The 18,002-nt window shown below is 35.5% G+C and overlaps 2 protein-coding genes across 3 annotated transcripts; both read right to left on the reverse strand.

The window, feature by feature from the left end:
• Positions 1–1,349: 1,349 nt before the first annotated feature.
• LOC149028351 (expansin-A11-like) lies at positions 1,350–5,203 on the reverse strand. Of its 2 annotated transcripts, XM_089148259.1 has the most exons (4): positions 5,192–5,203; positions 2,171–2,234; positions 1,755–2,076; positions 1,350–1,656 (listed from the first exon to the last, which is right to left on the reverse strand). In XM_089148259.1, the coding sequence occupies exons 2-4, from the start codon at positions 2,172–2,174 to the stop codon at positions 1,350–1,352; spliced, it is 633 nt and encodes a 210-aa protein (XP_089004385.1). In that variant the 5' UTR covers positions 2,175–2,234; positions 5,192–5,203. The 2 variants fall into 2 exon arrangements, with proteins under 2 accessions (XP_089004385.1, XP_089004377.1); XM_089148251.1 differs by lacking the exon at positions 5,192–5,203 and having other exon boundaries at positions 2,171–2,312.
• A 6,016-nt stretch (positions 5,204–11,219) lies between these two features.
• On the reverse strand, positions 11,220–13,244 carry LOC149028352 (cytochrome P450 94A2-like). The gene has a single exon (XM_089136032.1). It carries the CDS (start codon positions 12,876–12,878, stop codon positions 11,358–11,360), a length of 1,521 nt encoding a protein of 506 aa, XP_088992158.1. The 5' UTR covers positions 12,879–13,244; the 3' UTR covers positions 11,220–11,357.
• Between the last annotated feature and the right edge of the window lie 4,758 nt (positions 13,245–18,002).

The raw sequence follows: 18,002 nt of genomic DNA on the forward strand, positions 1-18,002 counted from the left end.
TAGTCTTTTTTCTTAATTATAAGAATCTTATTATTTAATTCAAAATTGGATAGAATTATTGGTATTATTAAAGAAAAATCGATTTTGAAGAATAAATTTATAATAACATTTATTCTAAGGTAAATGTTATTTATATTTCTACTTTCTTCTAGGTAAAAACAAATTTTTTTTAATTAATATGATATCATATATACTTTACGTCATTAGACAGGTTTTTGTTTTTTAAAATATATTCTTTTTTTATACTCTAGATTTAAACTTAGCTAAGCAATCTAAAAGTAAAAACTCCTTCTAAGGACCCGTCTAATAACTCACCAAGTATTTCCACTTTGAAAAACACCTGAAACATTTTTAGGGGTTTGATAAAACTTATTTTATTGAAGTAGAAAATTTGAAAATTGAAATTGTAATAAAGTTTACGAGATTTACCATTGTTATATTTAGAATGTCAAATTTCATAAATATCATTTTTCAAACTATCCCAGTTAAACTCAACCTGCATCCAATTTTGCTTCAAGAAACAGACACAATAATTGTTGTTGCTGCATCGAATTGAAGCAAAAATTTTCATGAATTTCAATTCATGTTGCACAAAAATTGCAAAATGAAACGATTTTATATTTTCAACCAATTTTTCTGCTTGTCAAAGCAAGAAACACCTAAATCTTCTCTCTTAAAAATAAATTTCTGAAATTTCTTCTCTTTTATTTCTTTCTCTCCTTTTCTTAAAAATGTATTCAGCTTGAGAAAGGGGAAAAAACTATATTTCCGTAATTGAGATTTTTTGGGTCGTGGAGGATTGGAGATGAGTAGCTCAAACTCCATTAACTACGAATGAGGAAAATAGACAAATTCCATAAATTAACTCAAAATATTCAACTAACTACTATGATTAGTCAAATAAAATCATCTGCCAATGTATTAATAAGGACGTTCTGTCAGTGTTTGTTATACTTTATAGGTCAATTCAGATCATTAGATAATACAGAAAACTATTTATCATTCAAGAGTGTGAAATCAATTTAGAATGCATTTCAAAAATTTATACGAAAAGCGGCTTTCAACTATTTTTGTAAGTTATAGACCTAGGATATAGGAGTACAATAGGAAACTAAAGACTGCATTTGTTTTACTCAAATGCAAATGGAAAACAAAAAAATATTTCGTACAAAATAAAAAATAAAAAATAAATAAAAACCATGAGTGTTTCATTGATGGTTGGTTCAAGCTAGACTAAGAAGCAACTATACCTAAGCTAGCTGATCCAAAATTGCTTTCTTTCACCACATTCGATAGCATGTATGGCTTGCGGGCTGCTTTAACTAAAAAACCTCTGCAATTTGATGAACTTAGAATTGTATTCTGCTAGGGAAGGTCTGGCCAAAATACCAGTTCGAAGGGACAACATTTGGGAACAAACGAGTCACTCCATCATCAGAAATGATCTTGAAAGAGAGAGACTGGCCATTGAGATAAGCATTGGACTGCCAATTAGCTCCCCAGTTCCTCGTCATCTGCATCCAATCAGTTTCTGAACCTTTGATCCATACAGCCTTGATTGCTCCACTGCCTCCCACATTGTGTATCAAGACCAGTTCAAAGTAGTCCTGCCCACCAATGGTGAATCTCACTCCACCATCTTTATTGCATGGAACCCTATACAAATCCCATTGATCAGCACTGTAAGCATATATCATATATGAAATCCAAACACTTAAAAAGAGAGGTATAGCTAAAGACAACCCAGTAAGAACCTTTGGTAGAGAACAGGTACAATCCCTCCTCTGTAGATGCCAATGTTCTCCCATGCAGGTTGAGACATATCAAAATGTTCCAAAGGTTGATTGCACCAGCCACCATCATCGTTGGGGAGATTCTTATTTTCTGGGCACAAATTAGTAGCAGTCACAGTTATAGATGTACCCTGTATGCACCATTGAGGGTCTGACTCGTAATCACATGTGATCTCGTAGCATTTCCCACAAGAATCACCATTGTTGAACAAGGCAGGACTCAAAGCTGTAGTTTTTAGCCCATAACCAGTTGAGTACAAGTCACCATATCCACAAGCACCACCTGTAACCAAATCAATAATACAATGAAGTTCAGTCCTGCTAATATAGAGCACAAAACATCAGGAACTGTAACTGAAGAATAATTACCCACATACCCATTGTTCCATTCCCATCACTACCCCCATAGAAGGTGGCTGTGGCTTTGCTCCATCCAGAAGCCTTAAAGCCCATGACGTGATTGTATTGATGAGAGAACACAAACACCAAGAACAATGCAAGATTGATAGCTCTGGCCATTGGTTTCTAATTTAGAAGACAATGTGAAGAAGAATGAAAAGGTAGTAAGTGAAGTTGAATGAGGTCCAAGTGGCTTATTTGTAGTTAGCAGCTCATCTGAAAGAGTCAATGAGGTTGAAGTAGTTCCATAATAAGTAGGAATCGGTTCGTCTGGAGAAATTATGGAATTCTTTAATTCCGGGAGATGTTGATAATGGTGGCAACGAAAACCGAAAATTAAGAATTCGGAAAGCCGTCAACAAATTTTTTTAATATCTTGTTGTATTTTTCCAATTTTCTAGATATCTTATGGTTTTTATTTTTCAAATTATTGTGGTTTTTTGAGATCGTTATACCATTCCGACCTAATCCCATAAAATTAGCCAATGCATTATGATATCATAAAACCTGCAGATCTCATGAGCCAATTCACTAAAAATTTTTCTAGCTACCATCGAAATTATTGGTAGATGGGAAGTTTGGGTTTGAAATACAGGTATTAAAAAAGGAATTCCTGAACTTATGCATGCAACACTAATAACCTAAGGATATCAAGTATTTTGTGATGATCTAGAGAGTTCTTAAAGATTAAAAGTTAGCACCAGTAAAGGGATTCGGGTTCACACCCCTGTAATTCTTATTGTGACACCTGATAGTTAATTATCCCGTCACAATTAAAACCCAACTAGAAGCTGAATCTCATGTTCGACAGATGAAGAAACTCATCGGACTGAATAAATCCCTAAAATTTCTCCCAATTTCTTTACTCCTCTTTTCTTGAAGTTTAATTTTAGGGATTTATTAGATTCAGTTCCTAATTGGGTTCTAATTTTGATATTTGGATAATTAATTGTCATGTTTCACAATCCTAAATAGGAATTACATGAAATTGCGGGGGTGAGAATTGTAGAAGATGTGAGGAGAGAAGGTTCATGATATTTTTGAATTATTAATATATTTTTTTATAAAATTATTAATATTAAGTAACTAGAGGTTTTCATGGGAAAGAAAAAACTCATAATGTGTTTTCTAATTATTAGTATTAAGTAAATAAAAGCTAACATGCACAAGATAAGCATTCATAATGCCTTTTCCAATTATTAACGTTAAAAAAATATTAGAAGGCTAAGGTTTTTTTGGGTAGAAAGTGGCCATGTATTGGAGAAGACATCATGAAGCCATGAAGATAAAATGGGCCAAAGAGTCTGGCACACCACGGACACAACCTTACAAGCAAGAGATATGCTACAGCATTATTGTCACACCCCACCCGCTTATATTGGTCTCGCCCGACAACCCATGGGTGCGATTACAGTCACAAGATCCACGATTTACCATCAATGATAATAAATGCACGCAATAATAATCAAGGGCAAGAATAATCCAAGTAATTAAATAAAGGGAATTCCATGAGTCTAATACTCAAAAAGAATGAAGCAAAGAAAAAGGAATAAATATTATGTTCTAAAATTTATAGAGCTCAGCGGAAGCAAAATTCAAATTAATTTTGATTGTTTTGTTCTTTCATGAGCGATGGTCTTTTCTTCTAGTTTAGCAATGAAAGGAGCCATCCAACTTTCCTCCACTGACTTCTCAAAATGTCGGGCTATCTGCCTCCTCTTGCCATCAATGAGTGCTATAAGCACACTCCAAGCATCCGCAAGTGGCTTCATGACATACATTTCCGTCTCCCATTGGCGTCGCCATAGCTTCTTCACAGGAGTCATTTCAGTCATATGGAATTTCTTTTGATCCAATATACCCATCTATATACAATTCAACACACAAAAAGGAATGAATTCTGATGAACTCAGTAAGGAAACACATCAACATACATATCAATATTTTATCATGGTAATCAACATATATAAATAATGATATGCAAGTGTATGGATGCAGCTAGAATCTAACTATACAAGTCTCTAATATGGCAGGCATGCTTTAAGATATAACACCAGCCCTTCTCTAGGTAGGTCTAGTCACTTTGATCCCTCACGGACTGGTTACCTTTGTTGGGATCCTGAGCAAAGAATTCAGTCCTCATCAATCAACCATTGCTGGGGTTTAGGTTCACACTCTCTCACCACGACTATTGGCATGAGTACTGGCGCATGTCAGGGTTTCTAATCCAATGCAAGGTCATAAGGTGACACACTACATGTAATCCGGATACTTCCCCTTCGGCACCAACCAACTCGGTTCAGTATCCTTCTCTACCTAAAACTGAGAATCCTCATGGACTGGCTATCTCTGTTGGACTCCATTCTGTAACCCTATGGTCATCCACATATTGTTGGGGCAGATGCTCTCATGTCCCCTCACTACTCCCATCAGCTCCTTAGACGCCCATGAACCCAACTCTAACATGTGCAACCCTACCAATGCATAATCAATAGTGAACCACTAAATCTCTATACGGATTGGCTACCGCCGTAGGATAAACAAAGTCATATCACTACTATCACGGATCATTCGGCTTCAATTCCCCTACCGAAAGGGTAGTAACATGTATGGGTACCTAGCCATGCATTCTAGACTTTCTAGGTATGTCATCCAACAACCATGATAGTGCTAGGGGCATCAGTAGGTAGTGTCGCATACCACAGCTCTGATATCCCAAGCAATGGATACCCTACATAATACCTTCCATCACAGTTATGACACAACACCAAATTTTTATATGATAAATTACTCAATGTCAATTAACAAGTTTTATATTAACTTCCGATTTCATTTTCCCCTTCTTTTGTTTTTCCTTTTGTTTGCAGTATTTTCAATATCAAAAAGTGAGTCAAAAGAATTTTAGTTCCAAAAAGGTACCCTTTCCCTTTCCTATTGGCTTTGCCATCAGATCTAAAATGTTGTGTTATCAACAAAGTGCAACATTTTTGAATGTCTACGGTGAATGTATCTATAATTACTTCAGGTTATTACGGTGCCACATTGTAAGACACCTCTGAGTGTCTATGTTTCTTACTTTGCTTAGCGTATCCATCTCACTTTTATCAATTGTTTGGCTTCTCCACCAAAATGCATGCTAAACTCCTATTGTCCATTGCAAGGACCAAGGTCTATTTTGGATAGGCTTATTCATAAACCAAATGCACTTCATGCTGTATTACGATCTCTCCAAAATGGTTGTTGTCCCTTTGCTAGAGTCGAATCCCCATGGTTGCTATGATTTTGGTTCCCGATCACATAGTGATGATATCCTTGTAAGGTTTTTCATAGTTTCTTGCAAGCAATTGTGTGGTTACAACCTATTTGAAGGGTTTTTGCCATACGGGATGTTACAGTTTGATATTAGGGGTAAAAATTATAGTTGGAACCAGTTGGTGTTTATTGAAGCTTGGACTATTAAACAGTATTCTAGATGGTTTCTATCATGTATGCAGTCCTCAATTAGCTAACTGGATGATATAACAATTACAGATGATAAAATAAAAAGTATAGAGCATCCTCTTAACACCAAACAAATAAAAAGTAGAAGTGAACCATGCCGAGATTGCAGGTAAGCAACCACACTGAGATTATCAGACACTACACATAAATTGGAGTACCCATTCTATTCTGGAGTGTGAAATCCATCCCAAACAGACAAAGCCTCAACCAACAGGATATTATCAAAGCTTTTCGAGATTGATGTCACACCTAGTAGAGTACCAGCCATTGAAAGAAAAGCAAATTGCATGTCCTCATTGCCACCGGAAAAAGGAAGGCTTGAACTATAAATAGGTGCACCACCTGTATCAAACATAGGCAAACCCACTGAGTTGCATGGCAAAGGCCCATGCGATGCATGACCCACAAGAGCATTACCACCAACTCCTTGAACACCAACATGCATATGTGCCTACAGTAACTCCAATGCTGCCCTACTAGCCTGTTGTATTACATCTACGGGTTGGATTCTAGAGTTACGAAGAAGGAACTCACAATGTGCCAAACCAAATAAACCACAAGAGGAAAGACGCATGGCAACAGAATTCACAACTATCTTGTGAATTGACTCAACCTCTAAAAACCCTTCCACCCATGAATGAAATCAATTATAGGCATAGTATGAAGTTTTAGCGAAATATTGCCGAGTTTCGGCAATATTTTGCCAGTTCAGTAACAGGCAAAAGAATATTTACATTCAATCGACGATATATCATCAAAAAAACTCAAAATATTGGCGAATTGTCAAAAATTCGGTTAGCTCAGCGATATATTGCAAAAAAAACTCAAAATCTCGCAAGCCCCATAGGCCCATCCTAGCTTGACAAGTTCATAACCCATCTAGCCTTAACTCAATTAGGCCCACAGCCCACCTCCAGTATAAAATTGAACCCATACTTGAGCAATTAATATTGTCCAAGCCCAACCCAAACATTTCCCATCTAGCTCAGCTCAAACACACCCTTTTTCCTAACCAAAACCACCCAAAAATGTCAGCAAAATTTCGCCGACATTTCGAGGTTTCTCCAATTTTTCCTGAGGGAGAAACATTGATTTTTTGTGAAACTTCGGACTTTGATTAGGCATCATTTGTTCACAAAAGTGGAGTGAAAAAATAAACATGTGGGACCCATATATAGTAGCATGATAGAATAAAAAATGAAAGAAAATGATTTTATGCAAATGTTTCAAATGTGGGTCCCACTTGTTAAATCCCCTAAAATCCCAACCCAAAAATCCATCATTTCAAGTCCGTGAACCCGAAGTTAGAGTAGAAGACAACTTTGGAGCCTTCGAGTCTAGTCCGGGAGTCCAAAAATCGAACCTATGGACTTGGATGAACTAGGAGAGACAAGGTCAATTCTGATGGTATAAAAATGAGATTTTGATGCATGCACAAAAACCAATGCTAGAGGACCCCAATGCCAAGGTAAAGTATGTCATTGATTCAAACATATTTAGGAGTCTCTACCCTCCGAAGTCAGTCGAAAATGGCTTTTGCAGGTAAAAGTTATAGGGGCAGCAAGTTAGTTTGATTGACTTCCCCCACCAAGAAAAGGAGCAGTTTTAGGATTTCAAATCAAAAAGCCCTATTTTATTGCTTTCTAACATCATAAATGAATTGTTTATGCTACTTGAAGGCTGAGAGCTTGAAAGAGGAGATGAACTTGGAATTTGGCGAGATTTTTACACGTGTGATGATGCCAAAGAGCCGATTGCAAGGCTAATGACTTGTGGATGTAAGAAGATCCTAAAACCCCTATTTTCAACCATTCTTTCATAGTATTTATGGTGGTTGTTTGCAACAATGATGGAAGTGGTGGAAGTTGGTATAAAATGAATGCTCATTATTGTTACTCATTATATTTTCCAACCCCTTTAAGCGATGAGTCATGCTATTGTTTCCATTTGAGACCGATCCATCCTCTCTTAGAAGCCCATGGGCAGCTCTTTCATAACCAAATTGAGGCTTTTTGTTTTGGGACTAATTTAGATGTTTGGAAGGTTTTTGTGGAACAATATTATTGTTCCACTGAAGTCCCAAAAAACCCTAAACCTTGAAATTGGAATTTTTTTTTTCCCATAGCCAAGAGTGGTGGTCGACTAGCCCTAATGAGCTTGACTTGCGGCCTCCATCCAAGTGCAAGTTGGGTTCATTTGATGCCTAGTTTGATTCCCGATTTAAACCTAATTTAGTCTTTATGTTTTCTTAGGTTCTTGTGGCTTGTTTGCACTATTGAAATGTGGATTTCTTGGACATTTGGAGACTATGTTATTATTGACAGGTGACGAATACATTATAGACCATATCGGCAACCTAACAGCTGTGGAGGATTGGATGTCAAAGTTTGGTTCTCATGCTGCAAATGATCAAAAATGGAGTGGGGAAAACATATCCATCAAGGCCACAATATATTTCTTGCAAATAATGAGTTTTTGATATCGATATCTAATTATTTTTCGAATGGATCTCAATATCTAATTATTCATTTATTATAGGAGTGCTTTTATTATCCTAGTGACAACTAGTAAGGAACTAACATTTTCTTTCTTTGGAACTGAGGTTCATCCTAGCTAACTATCGTGCACTTTGACTATATCTTCGTGGAGGGTGGCGTTTACATATAATTGAAATATAAGACAGGGCTTTGCCCTTGGCCTTGAGAGGATTCAAATTATTGATGTCATACTATGAGGCATCAGTCTTTTGCCCACTGAACAAGTTCTTGAGATTGAGGAAATGACATTATTTATTGATTTTTTCCATTTCAATGCACTTCCCTATCACAGTTGATTATTGGTTACACATACTAAGGCACGAGAAAACCTAAGTTAAAGGCATTTTTTCAAATCTAATTGTTAGAAATAATTATTCTTAAATAAATAACTTTTTTTTTCTTTTGAAAATAAATAGTAGATTTTTTTTTTCTTGCACATTTGGAAAGCTGGTCCTCAAGGCTTAAACTATGATAATGTAGCTTTTTCATCAGTGCAACTCTTCATCTGCTCCCATGCTTTTGTTCACTTCTAATCTGGAGAAGCAGTGGTTCTTCTTTGTTATTGTTGTTACCTTTTATATTCATATAGATGGCCATGAATGTTTATTTGAAAGGAAAGAGATCAAACCTGAAAGCATTTTGCATACCACAGGTTATTGGTGTGCACTCACCAATAAGCTTTATGACTATTCATTTACCCCCTCTATCCCTAACAATGTTACCCCCAATATCACCCTATCTCAGATGTAATGGCCGGTATCTAATACTTTAATTTACACTCTGGATTGCAGGTACCTCGATCAAATGCAGTTCTAAAACGTGTTGATTGGTCCTTTTGCTTTGTCAGGAAGCATTTGCCTTAAAGGATTGATGTTCGTCTGAAGTTTCCCAACTAGAAGCTGTTATGGAGGGACTTTTTGATCGAGGCTTTTAATCAAACCAAGTTGTCTGTATGAATTAATTCCAGATCACTGTCATGCTTTCTCCCAACCCTAACTAAGCTTTACCCATAAAACGAAGCCAAAAAACCAAGCATTAACCATAAAACTACTTCTGCTCGACTTTGAAATCCTGTGAATAGGGGATTTCCGCTCTCTATCTTTATGGACTATGACTCTGACCCCATGCAAGCCCTTATAGCATGTAAGCTTGGCATATCCCATATAATGCATGATCCTGTATTTTCTAATTTCTATAATGCCTATCTTTTATTTGCTTGATCAGACAAAAAAAATGGATCAAATCTTGGCTGGTGTAGTCCGGATCTAGTTACAAGTCAATTCCTATATTCTCATTCATAAAATAATAGCTAGGGTTGCAGTCGGGTTGGTTGGGCCGAGCATTTCCAAATTCAATCCAAGCATTGAATGCACTTAGTTAAACTCATTATTACCCTTACCTAAGATCCTAGTCCTTGAACATTGACAGACCAAGTCAAGCCCAATCCTGTCCGAATTGTCCTTGATCGTATCGACACCAGATGCTTTGGCCCCATCCACATCCTGTATTGACCTTATTCCTAGCCCTGCTTAGCCCTATCCCTATCTCAGATTTTTATATGCAGCAGCAGCTGGCTGCTGCTGCCGACAGCCGTGATTTCGCCACATCAGAGAAACTTGAATGAATGATTGACATTCAAACAAAGAAGATTTGTGTGTTTATATTTTAAGGGATTAAATTTTCTTAATTAACAAACCAAGTCCCTCCTTTGCATCGCTGGGAGGAGATCCAACCAGGTTTGTTTGTCTTTGTCAGTGTAGTAGCTGAAGATTTCGTTGCCAACGAAGAGGGTTCGAATCCTAGCTTTGTGATAGAAGGGACAAGATTGGTTTTGACCCATTCGTTTGCTAGGGTTTGATTTGATGAGATGTTTGAGATTATTTGGTTAGGAACCATGACAGCTACTTCAAAATCGGTTTTAGTAAGGGCTTTGAGGATTTTGAGTTCTGGTTCGTAGAGCTTAATGGTACCTGCTTTCAGTTTCTTGATGAGCTTCATGGATCGAGATGGGGAAGGAAGATTATTGCCCAGAAGCCCATATATAGTTTATCCCAACATTGGTTGACACCTTTGCATCTGCCAAAGAAAAACATAATCTTTTGTTTCAAGGTGACTTATTGGAGAAAGCTATGAGACAGAAGAAGATCAAAGAAAGAAAACCCAACTCCAGATTTCTCCGTCTGAAATGAGGGTTTTGGGTAATCGGTGAATGAGAGACTTGGTTCATAAATTAAGAAAATTTAATCCCTTAAAATGTAATATAAAAATAAAAAAAAATCAATATTTACACATAAACCTTTTTTGTTTGAGTCTCAACCATTCATTCAAGTTTCGCTAACCTGACGAAATCACAGTCATCGATAGTAGCAGGCAGTTGCTGCCGCAAATAAAAATCCTCCCTATCTCCATCCCTAATTCTCCCTATCCATGTCTTTCATCGGATTTGTCCCGTTCTCTAGCTTTGGGCTAAACATTGCAAAAATAAACTAAATTGAAAATTTGATGTCCAATCAAACAATGGAAATCTAAATCTTTATTGAGCCAGAAAAACAAAGAAAAGCTGTTCCAAGAAATCGATATAATAATTGTAATTAGTGTAAAACAAAAAAATAACAACCAAGGTCAAAGTTCGAATTTCTCCGACAAGAGGAAGGCCTGCCTTATATTATATAATACCGCCCTCCCAAAATAATTAGAGGTGGGTTGATGCATCTTTTTAACCTCGTAAATTAAACATAGGTCAAAACCAGAAATCCTATGCTTTTCAAGAGAAAAGAATGTGGATCATCTCCTTTGACGAGAGCACTATGCAAACGGTTTACAACCACAAACTATGAGAAGTCTACAGGTTAAAATTATTAAAATATATGTATTTTTAAACTATCACCTTAATTCTGTTGGCACTTAATGCTAAGTGCTTGGTACTCGCTTTTCGGTTGGCATAGTCATAAATTACAAGTCAGGAAGCGAGCGAACAGGTTAAAAATAAAAATAGACAAAGTGATGAACCCAGCAGATTTTCTTTTATTTTATGTTATAAAGAAACGTCGCTGAACTATAGCCACAGAAAGTGAGAGGCAGCTCCAGTTAGAACGAGCATTAAACAATGGTTGAGTCATACGATCCCTTATCTCCTTTGCTCGATTTTCACTGGAAATCCTCCTTTCATCTTGGAAGTCAAGAACGAAACAAATACCGGCTCAAATTCTTCCACCGCTGGCACGACCCTAAACCGGCTCAATACACCGGCGACGATCTTCTTCATCTGCAAGAAGGCCATATCTTTCCCTAAACAAATCCTGGGTCCTGCTTGAAAAACCGCATAAGTGTATGGATCCCTCCCCACAAAACACCATTTATTTCCTTCACTCTGTTCGTCATTATTTCTCTCCAACCACCGTTCAGGCTTAAATTCTGACCAATCTGAACCCCACAACCCTTCCATTCTTCCCATGGCATAAGGATGGTAGGTCACTCTCATTCCTTTCTTCACGATGGTTCCATCTGGTAACACATCGTCTCCTGCGGCTTCCTTGGTGTCACTTGGTACTGGTGGGTATAAACGCATGCTCTCACAAAGGGACGCATGGGTGTAAACCATGTTCTTCACTTCATCATAATCAAGAGATTCTGGCTTCTCTCTTATCTCCTTTAATATCTCTTCTTCTACATGTGGGTTGCAAGAAATTAACCAGAAAAACCACGTTAACGCCGCAGATGTAGTATGAGTATCTCGTCCTGCCAAAATAAAGCTGACCACCATGTCCGTGACAAACTCTTCATCCATATGCCCAGAACTCAAGAGTTTCGAGAGGAGATCTGAAGTTTCTAAAGAGGAATTCTCCTCAAGCTCACGTTTCTTTTGTTTCACGATCTTCCCTGCAAATCCACGAACTTGCGAGACTGCCATTCGCAGCTGTCTCTCATGCCCAAAACCGAACGATCGTTTCAGCTTCCATAGGACAGGAAACGCACAGTTCATCCGCATGCCGCTCACTAGAACGGCTTCATCGAATGCAGCAGCAAAATCAGCTACTGGGAGTGAAGGAGACAAGTATTCTGGATCGAACCCAAAAGAAATCTTGCAGATATTGTCGAATGCAAACCTTTGTAGAATGTCTTGCAGATCGAGTATGGAATTTTCAGAAGAGGCTTTCGAAAGGATAGGAACAAGTCGGTCTGAAAGCTCGGCCTCGACAACAGTCTCAACGAATTTTCGAAGAGATTTGGTATTGAACGCATGGCTAGAGATTTGTCTCTGAAATTTCCAGTTTTCACCGTCGGCATTAAATATGCCAGAACCAAGAAAATCGGTGAGGCTACGGCGAACGAAACCACCTTTGGGGTAGAGAAAGAAGTGGGTTTTGAGCATATGTTGAACGTTGGCTGGATTAGCAGTAATGATCTGTAATTCACCAAAAGCACGAGAAAGAACGAAGGTAGCAGTTGGAGAGTGTTTGAGAACATCTGTGATCCATTGGTTCCGCCGCTTCTCGTTCTGAAAGATTGCAATTGCTGAGCCAATTAACGGGTAAGACCTGGGCAATTTTTTATTACCCACAGAACCACTCCGAGTATTAAGGAAGAAGAAAAGAAAGATTGGAAAAACGAAGAGGAGAAAGGAAACCAGAGCTCCTAAGTGCATCATGACTTATGATCTTCAAGTGACTTACAGACTCATGGTTCTCATCGAAGACTATATATAGATCTCTAACAAGGAAAGGCATACACGCTGACTTGGGAAATGCATTCTATTTCTACCCAGATAATAGCTTAACAGAGGACTCATGCCTTGTGGCGTTGGCGTATGTATACACGCATCAGACACGGTCATGAAGAACGGTACCGTGTCGTGGTTTTGAGTTGGAACTTGGGAATGAGCCATGTATGGTTTTGATCTGACTCTATTCTAGCCCATCCAAACTACCAGAGGACAAATTGCAGCTCCTTGTGAAAGAGATAAAAGGGATATACGTGCAGGTTTCTGTTCATGCATTTTTTCACACCACCACCGTCAAACCACTATTCTTCTGATAGGGCCAAAAAAAATCAGACTTTCTACCTAGGTAGGCCGGAAAAGCAACTAGATGGGTCTAATTTTCAATCTCAACTTCAATGCTGCGTAATTATTGCACGGCACTGTACTGTAAACGTTAAGATCTGATCGAGATTTCAACTGAAATTTTGATCTTGAGCTCGACCATTCGCTGCAGATGATCCAAGCAATTTTACTGATTTGTGACTAACTCCAGATTTTGGTGAGTAGGCGAATTCTTTTGTATGAAAAAGTAGGCATGCTGAGGAGCTCCCTTTAGAAAGCAATCCTTTTTTGGAAAGAAAAAAAAGGTCCCATTAAATGATTATCCATCACCGTTTTAGGATAGAATTAGGATTTAACACCATAAACGTCAAAGTATCAATATTTTACAAAAAATACGATAATTTTTATATTTATTATTAAAAAAATTTCTCCATTCGAGGATTCAAAGAACTAGTATTTTACATTGACGAGTAAAAACCATGATGATTGAGCCAACCGAAGTGAACTGCTGTGTATATGGACAATTTAGGACCGACCAGTACTTTATTGAACCATCCCGAACACAATTCAAAAGCACCTTCGATATTTGGCGTACACACCAAGAAAACTAAACATGACAGGCAAAGGGAAGGATCCTAACCCCTTGTTTTGTCTAACTTTTTATTTGCATGCTAGTCTAATCTTCTTTGATTTTTCTCAATTTTATTATTATTTTTTTTTTTTTTTGTGGTAGAATTTTATTTTTCTCAATCCAATGACAACAATATAAGGTTTTCGTCTCCGATAATGTACTAGGAAATCAAATTCGAAAAAACTTCAGCCGACATGTCTTTCCCTAGTGACATCTTACCTAGACTATTGGGCTTTCTTTTGTGGTTTATTCTTCTTTAAACTGGGGACATTTAATATATATTTGAGGGTTGTCCATTTTTTTGGTAAACTTGTACGTATTAAATTCCAAGTTGTTGAATAGTTCACTAGTAAATATGTTGATTTTTCTAAAATTAAGGCGTAAATGGCAACTTATGCACGCTTTGACTAATCTTCATAAATGGATTTATATTTTCAACGTGAGAGACTCCAGCTCTAGCAATGTAATCTTTGGCGTCAATAATACGTTATATTGTGTGTACTTGATGAAAATTGAACTTTAACGTCAAATCAAATTAATTATGATATTACCTTGATTAGCATCGGATCTAGTAGCATGTAATGGTTATAGGTCTAAACCAAAACCCTACCCTAAATCCTGTTAATGATCAGATTTATAACCTAAATTCAGCCTTGGATGATGAAGTTTTATTGACACCCTACAATGGTAGAAATGCTTTAATTTCAAATAAAACCAAAATCAATCACTAATCTAAATTCATCCTAGTGTTTGAATGTATAAATTTTTTTGGGTAGGTATTTGAATATTGTTTTTTCTTTTTGAATGTATAAATCAAAAACCTAATTTTTTAACTGTAACTGATACCGAATCCATGCCGACATAAAGCATGTTGAAGTAAAGAAATCAGGCATAAATCTAACAAAATGATTTAAAAGTCACGTGGGCAAAATATGGCATCACAATCTTTTCTCATCAGGGCATATTTTATTTTTTGGTGGTTTAACTCCTGGGGCTCTGCCGTTTTTATTATATAGTAGCATGTGTTTAAAACGTGTCGAATCCTAAGACGGGCTTAGCAGGTAAGAATAAACGTTTTAAAAACTGATAAAAGTTCATTTGAAAAATACTATAAAAAATGGAATCAAATAATGTTCAGAAAGCGAGAGGGCCGGTATTCAATGTTGGTATTTCGTTGTCTGATTTGTCTCCCACTTTATTATCAAAAAAGAGAAATTGTGTCCTACACTTCTTGTCGTGATGCTCGTCACACAGGGGACCTTTGCCTTTGGACCGGCCGTCCTATACTCCTACTTGAGAAAAAGAGAATCTCGATCATTCGAAGCAGGAAGGATGAGCAGTTAGATTAGGTCGGAGGAACAGTGATCCTGACCATTGGATAGGTGGTTGCTCAATTATTTTGACCAAAGATCTTCTCTCTCCATGTACTATTAGGCGCCACATCTCTTTTGTTTTCTACCATTAGTTTCTCACACGTAAATTGTATGAATAATTCATTTCCTCTCTCTACATTGAATGTTGTAAATATGTTTACAACTTTATATAAATATTTTATTTATTTTAATTGTGTCTTTTATTCATGGTTTTATTTAGTCCCACATCGGGTTGAGAGGATCTGATTATATGGTTTTTATATAGTAAGAGCCTAGGTATTATTAATTTGCCTGAACCCTATAGTGACCCTGTCATGATTAGATAGATAAATATATATATTAATATTAATATATCTTTATGACTTGGGGTGAAGACACTTTTAGAACCCGTATTGCACAATTCGGGGTGTAGAAAGTACTTCAAGTACGTTTCAGTATTGTGATTATAACAATAGTTCTGGTGTGTGTGCAGATCCCTCAATCGTCTACAACATTGAATAATTTAAAATTTAAACTAAAAATTTTGCTTTTTTATATTAATGCCAACTGAGTTGGGTGCGAACCCAAAACCCCCCTAGGGAAGTTGAATCTTTAACCGCTTTAACATACCACCTTTAAATTAAGAAGGCTACAGATAATGTGAATTTGCATCGCCACCGTTTGATCATAAGATATAGACATACATGATAATGTGAATTTGCATGGCTACGTGATATTTTTATATTATTTTTCTTTTTCCTCACAAATTGTGGGTGCCTTTTTATTTTTATTTTTAATAAATTTGTAAATCAAATAGAAAGAGAATATACTTTAGTGCAAACTCTTTATTATCTTACCTTAATTAATGAATCTCTCTCTATTATCAATCCATAAAACGAAAATTTTGTTCAAATTACATATTCTAAAAATTTAACTTTTAAACCTTACAATTTTAATTTTAATCCCCTTCAATCATGATAGATTTTATATTTTTTTTCAAATTATTTGCATCATTTTCATTTTGTCAAGTTATTAAAACCTTTCTTACTCATTTAGGTACCCTTTATTTTCTTGCCAAAATTAACTCAAGAAATCTCTTTTGTCTATCAATTCTTAATAATAACATTTAACTCTAAATTAGAGATTCTACAGAAAGAAATCTTAAATCTTACCATTTTAAATATAATTCTCAATGTATAAAATCATGTACTCCTCTTTCGTGGTAAAATTTTCACTATTGTATCTTTTATTTTTATGCAAATGACATTTTTGTTTTTACAGTAATTTTCTTATCTTTCTGTTTTTGCTCACAAATTGTCGTTACCCTTTTATATTTTTTATTAAATTTGCAAAATCAAATAGAAAGAGAATATATTTTATTACAAACTCATTATTTTCTTGTCTTAATTAATGAATCTCTTTACTTTATCACCCTAAAAGGAAAATTTTGTCCAAATTACATATTCTACAAAATTAACTCTTAAACCTTACCATTTTAGATTTGATACCCCTTCCATCATGGTGGAATTTATATTTTTTTTCAAATTATTTGCATCATTTTCATTTTGTCAAGTTATTAAGGGTCTGTTTGGTTACATGAGTCTGAAGATTTCAAATATCTAGAGATTTTAAATTTATAGATTTCAAATCTATGGCATCATACTTCATAAAATTAAGTGTTTAGTTAACTTGAATATGTGGAATGAAATAAGTAGATTTATCATGAAAAATTATTTGGTCGACGTGATATTTGTAAATGTGCAAATGCTTAGCTCTTTTATAGTAAAGGTGAATCCAGAGATTTCACCTCATACCCATAAATCTAAATATACATGTTTTTAGTGTAAAAAGATGAATATCTATATTTCAAGAATCTAGGAATTTTCACAACTAAACTGATATAAATTTCACATTCATGAATTCAAAGATTTCAAATCTCTGGATTCATGCAACCAAACAGGCCCTAAAATCTTTCTTGTTCGTTTACACCATTTCTTTTCTTGCCATAATTAACTCAACATATCTCTTTTATCAATCAATTCTTAATAAATAAAATTTAATCTAAATGGAAGATTCTATAGAAAAATCTTAAATCTTAACTGTTTTAAATATAATTCATCGATACATAAAAGCATGTACTTCTCTTTTGTGGCAAATTTTCCCCTTAACTATTGTATCTTTTGTTTTTATTTAAATGATATTTTTTTTATATTAATTTTCTTATCATTTCTTTTTTTTCTCACAAATTGTTGGTACTCTTTTTTTTTTATTATTTTTTATTAAATTGGCAAAACAAATGGATAGAGTATATATTTTAGTGCAAACTCTTTATTTTCTTGTTTTAATTAATGAATCTGTCTAAATCTCTAAAGAGAAAATTTTGTTCATTTTAATTTTAATACCCTTCTATAAGGTAGATTTTGTATTTTTTCCAAATTATTTGCATTCTTCTCATTTTGTCAAGTTATTAAAATCTTTCTTATTCATTTACACCATTTATTTCTTGTCATAATTAACCCAACAAATCTCTTTTATCAATCAATTATTAATGAATACAATTTAATCTATATTGGACATTCTACAGAAAAAAAAAAAATTTACTGTATTAAATATAATTTCTTGATATCCAAAATTAATTATTAAATCTTACTATTTTAAATCTAAAACCTCAATATCTAAAATCAACTCTTAAATCCTACTATGTTAAATCTAATACTCCTCTTTTATGACCGTTTTATATTTTTTTTC

This window comes from Hakea prostrata, chromosome 1, assembly GCF_041222555.1.
Source record: "Hakea prostrata isolate BN-2017 chromosome 1, UWA_Hpros_2, whole genome shotgun sequence".
NCBI lineage: Eukaryota > Viridiplantae > Streptophyta > Magnoliopsida > Proteales > Proteaceae > Hakea > Hakea prostrata.

Coding starts and splice junctions, on each gene's coding strand:
- LOC149028351 (XM_089148251.1), bottom strand. CDS start 2,312: ATGGCCAGAGCTATCAATCTTGCATTGTTCTTGGTGTTTGTGTTCTCT. Junction 2,077..2,170: donor TGATGGGAATGGAACAATGG/GTATGTGGGTAA, acceptor ATTTGGTTACAG/GTGGTGCTTGTGGATATGGT. Junction 1,657..1,754: donor GTACCTGTTCTCTACCAAAG/GTTCTTACTGGG, acceptor GGATTTGTATAG/GGTTCCATGCAATAAAGATG.
- LOC149028352 (XM_089136032.1), bottom strand. CDS start 12,878: ATGATGCACTTAGGAGCTCTGGTTTCCTTTCTCCTCTTCGTTTTTCCA.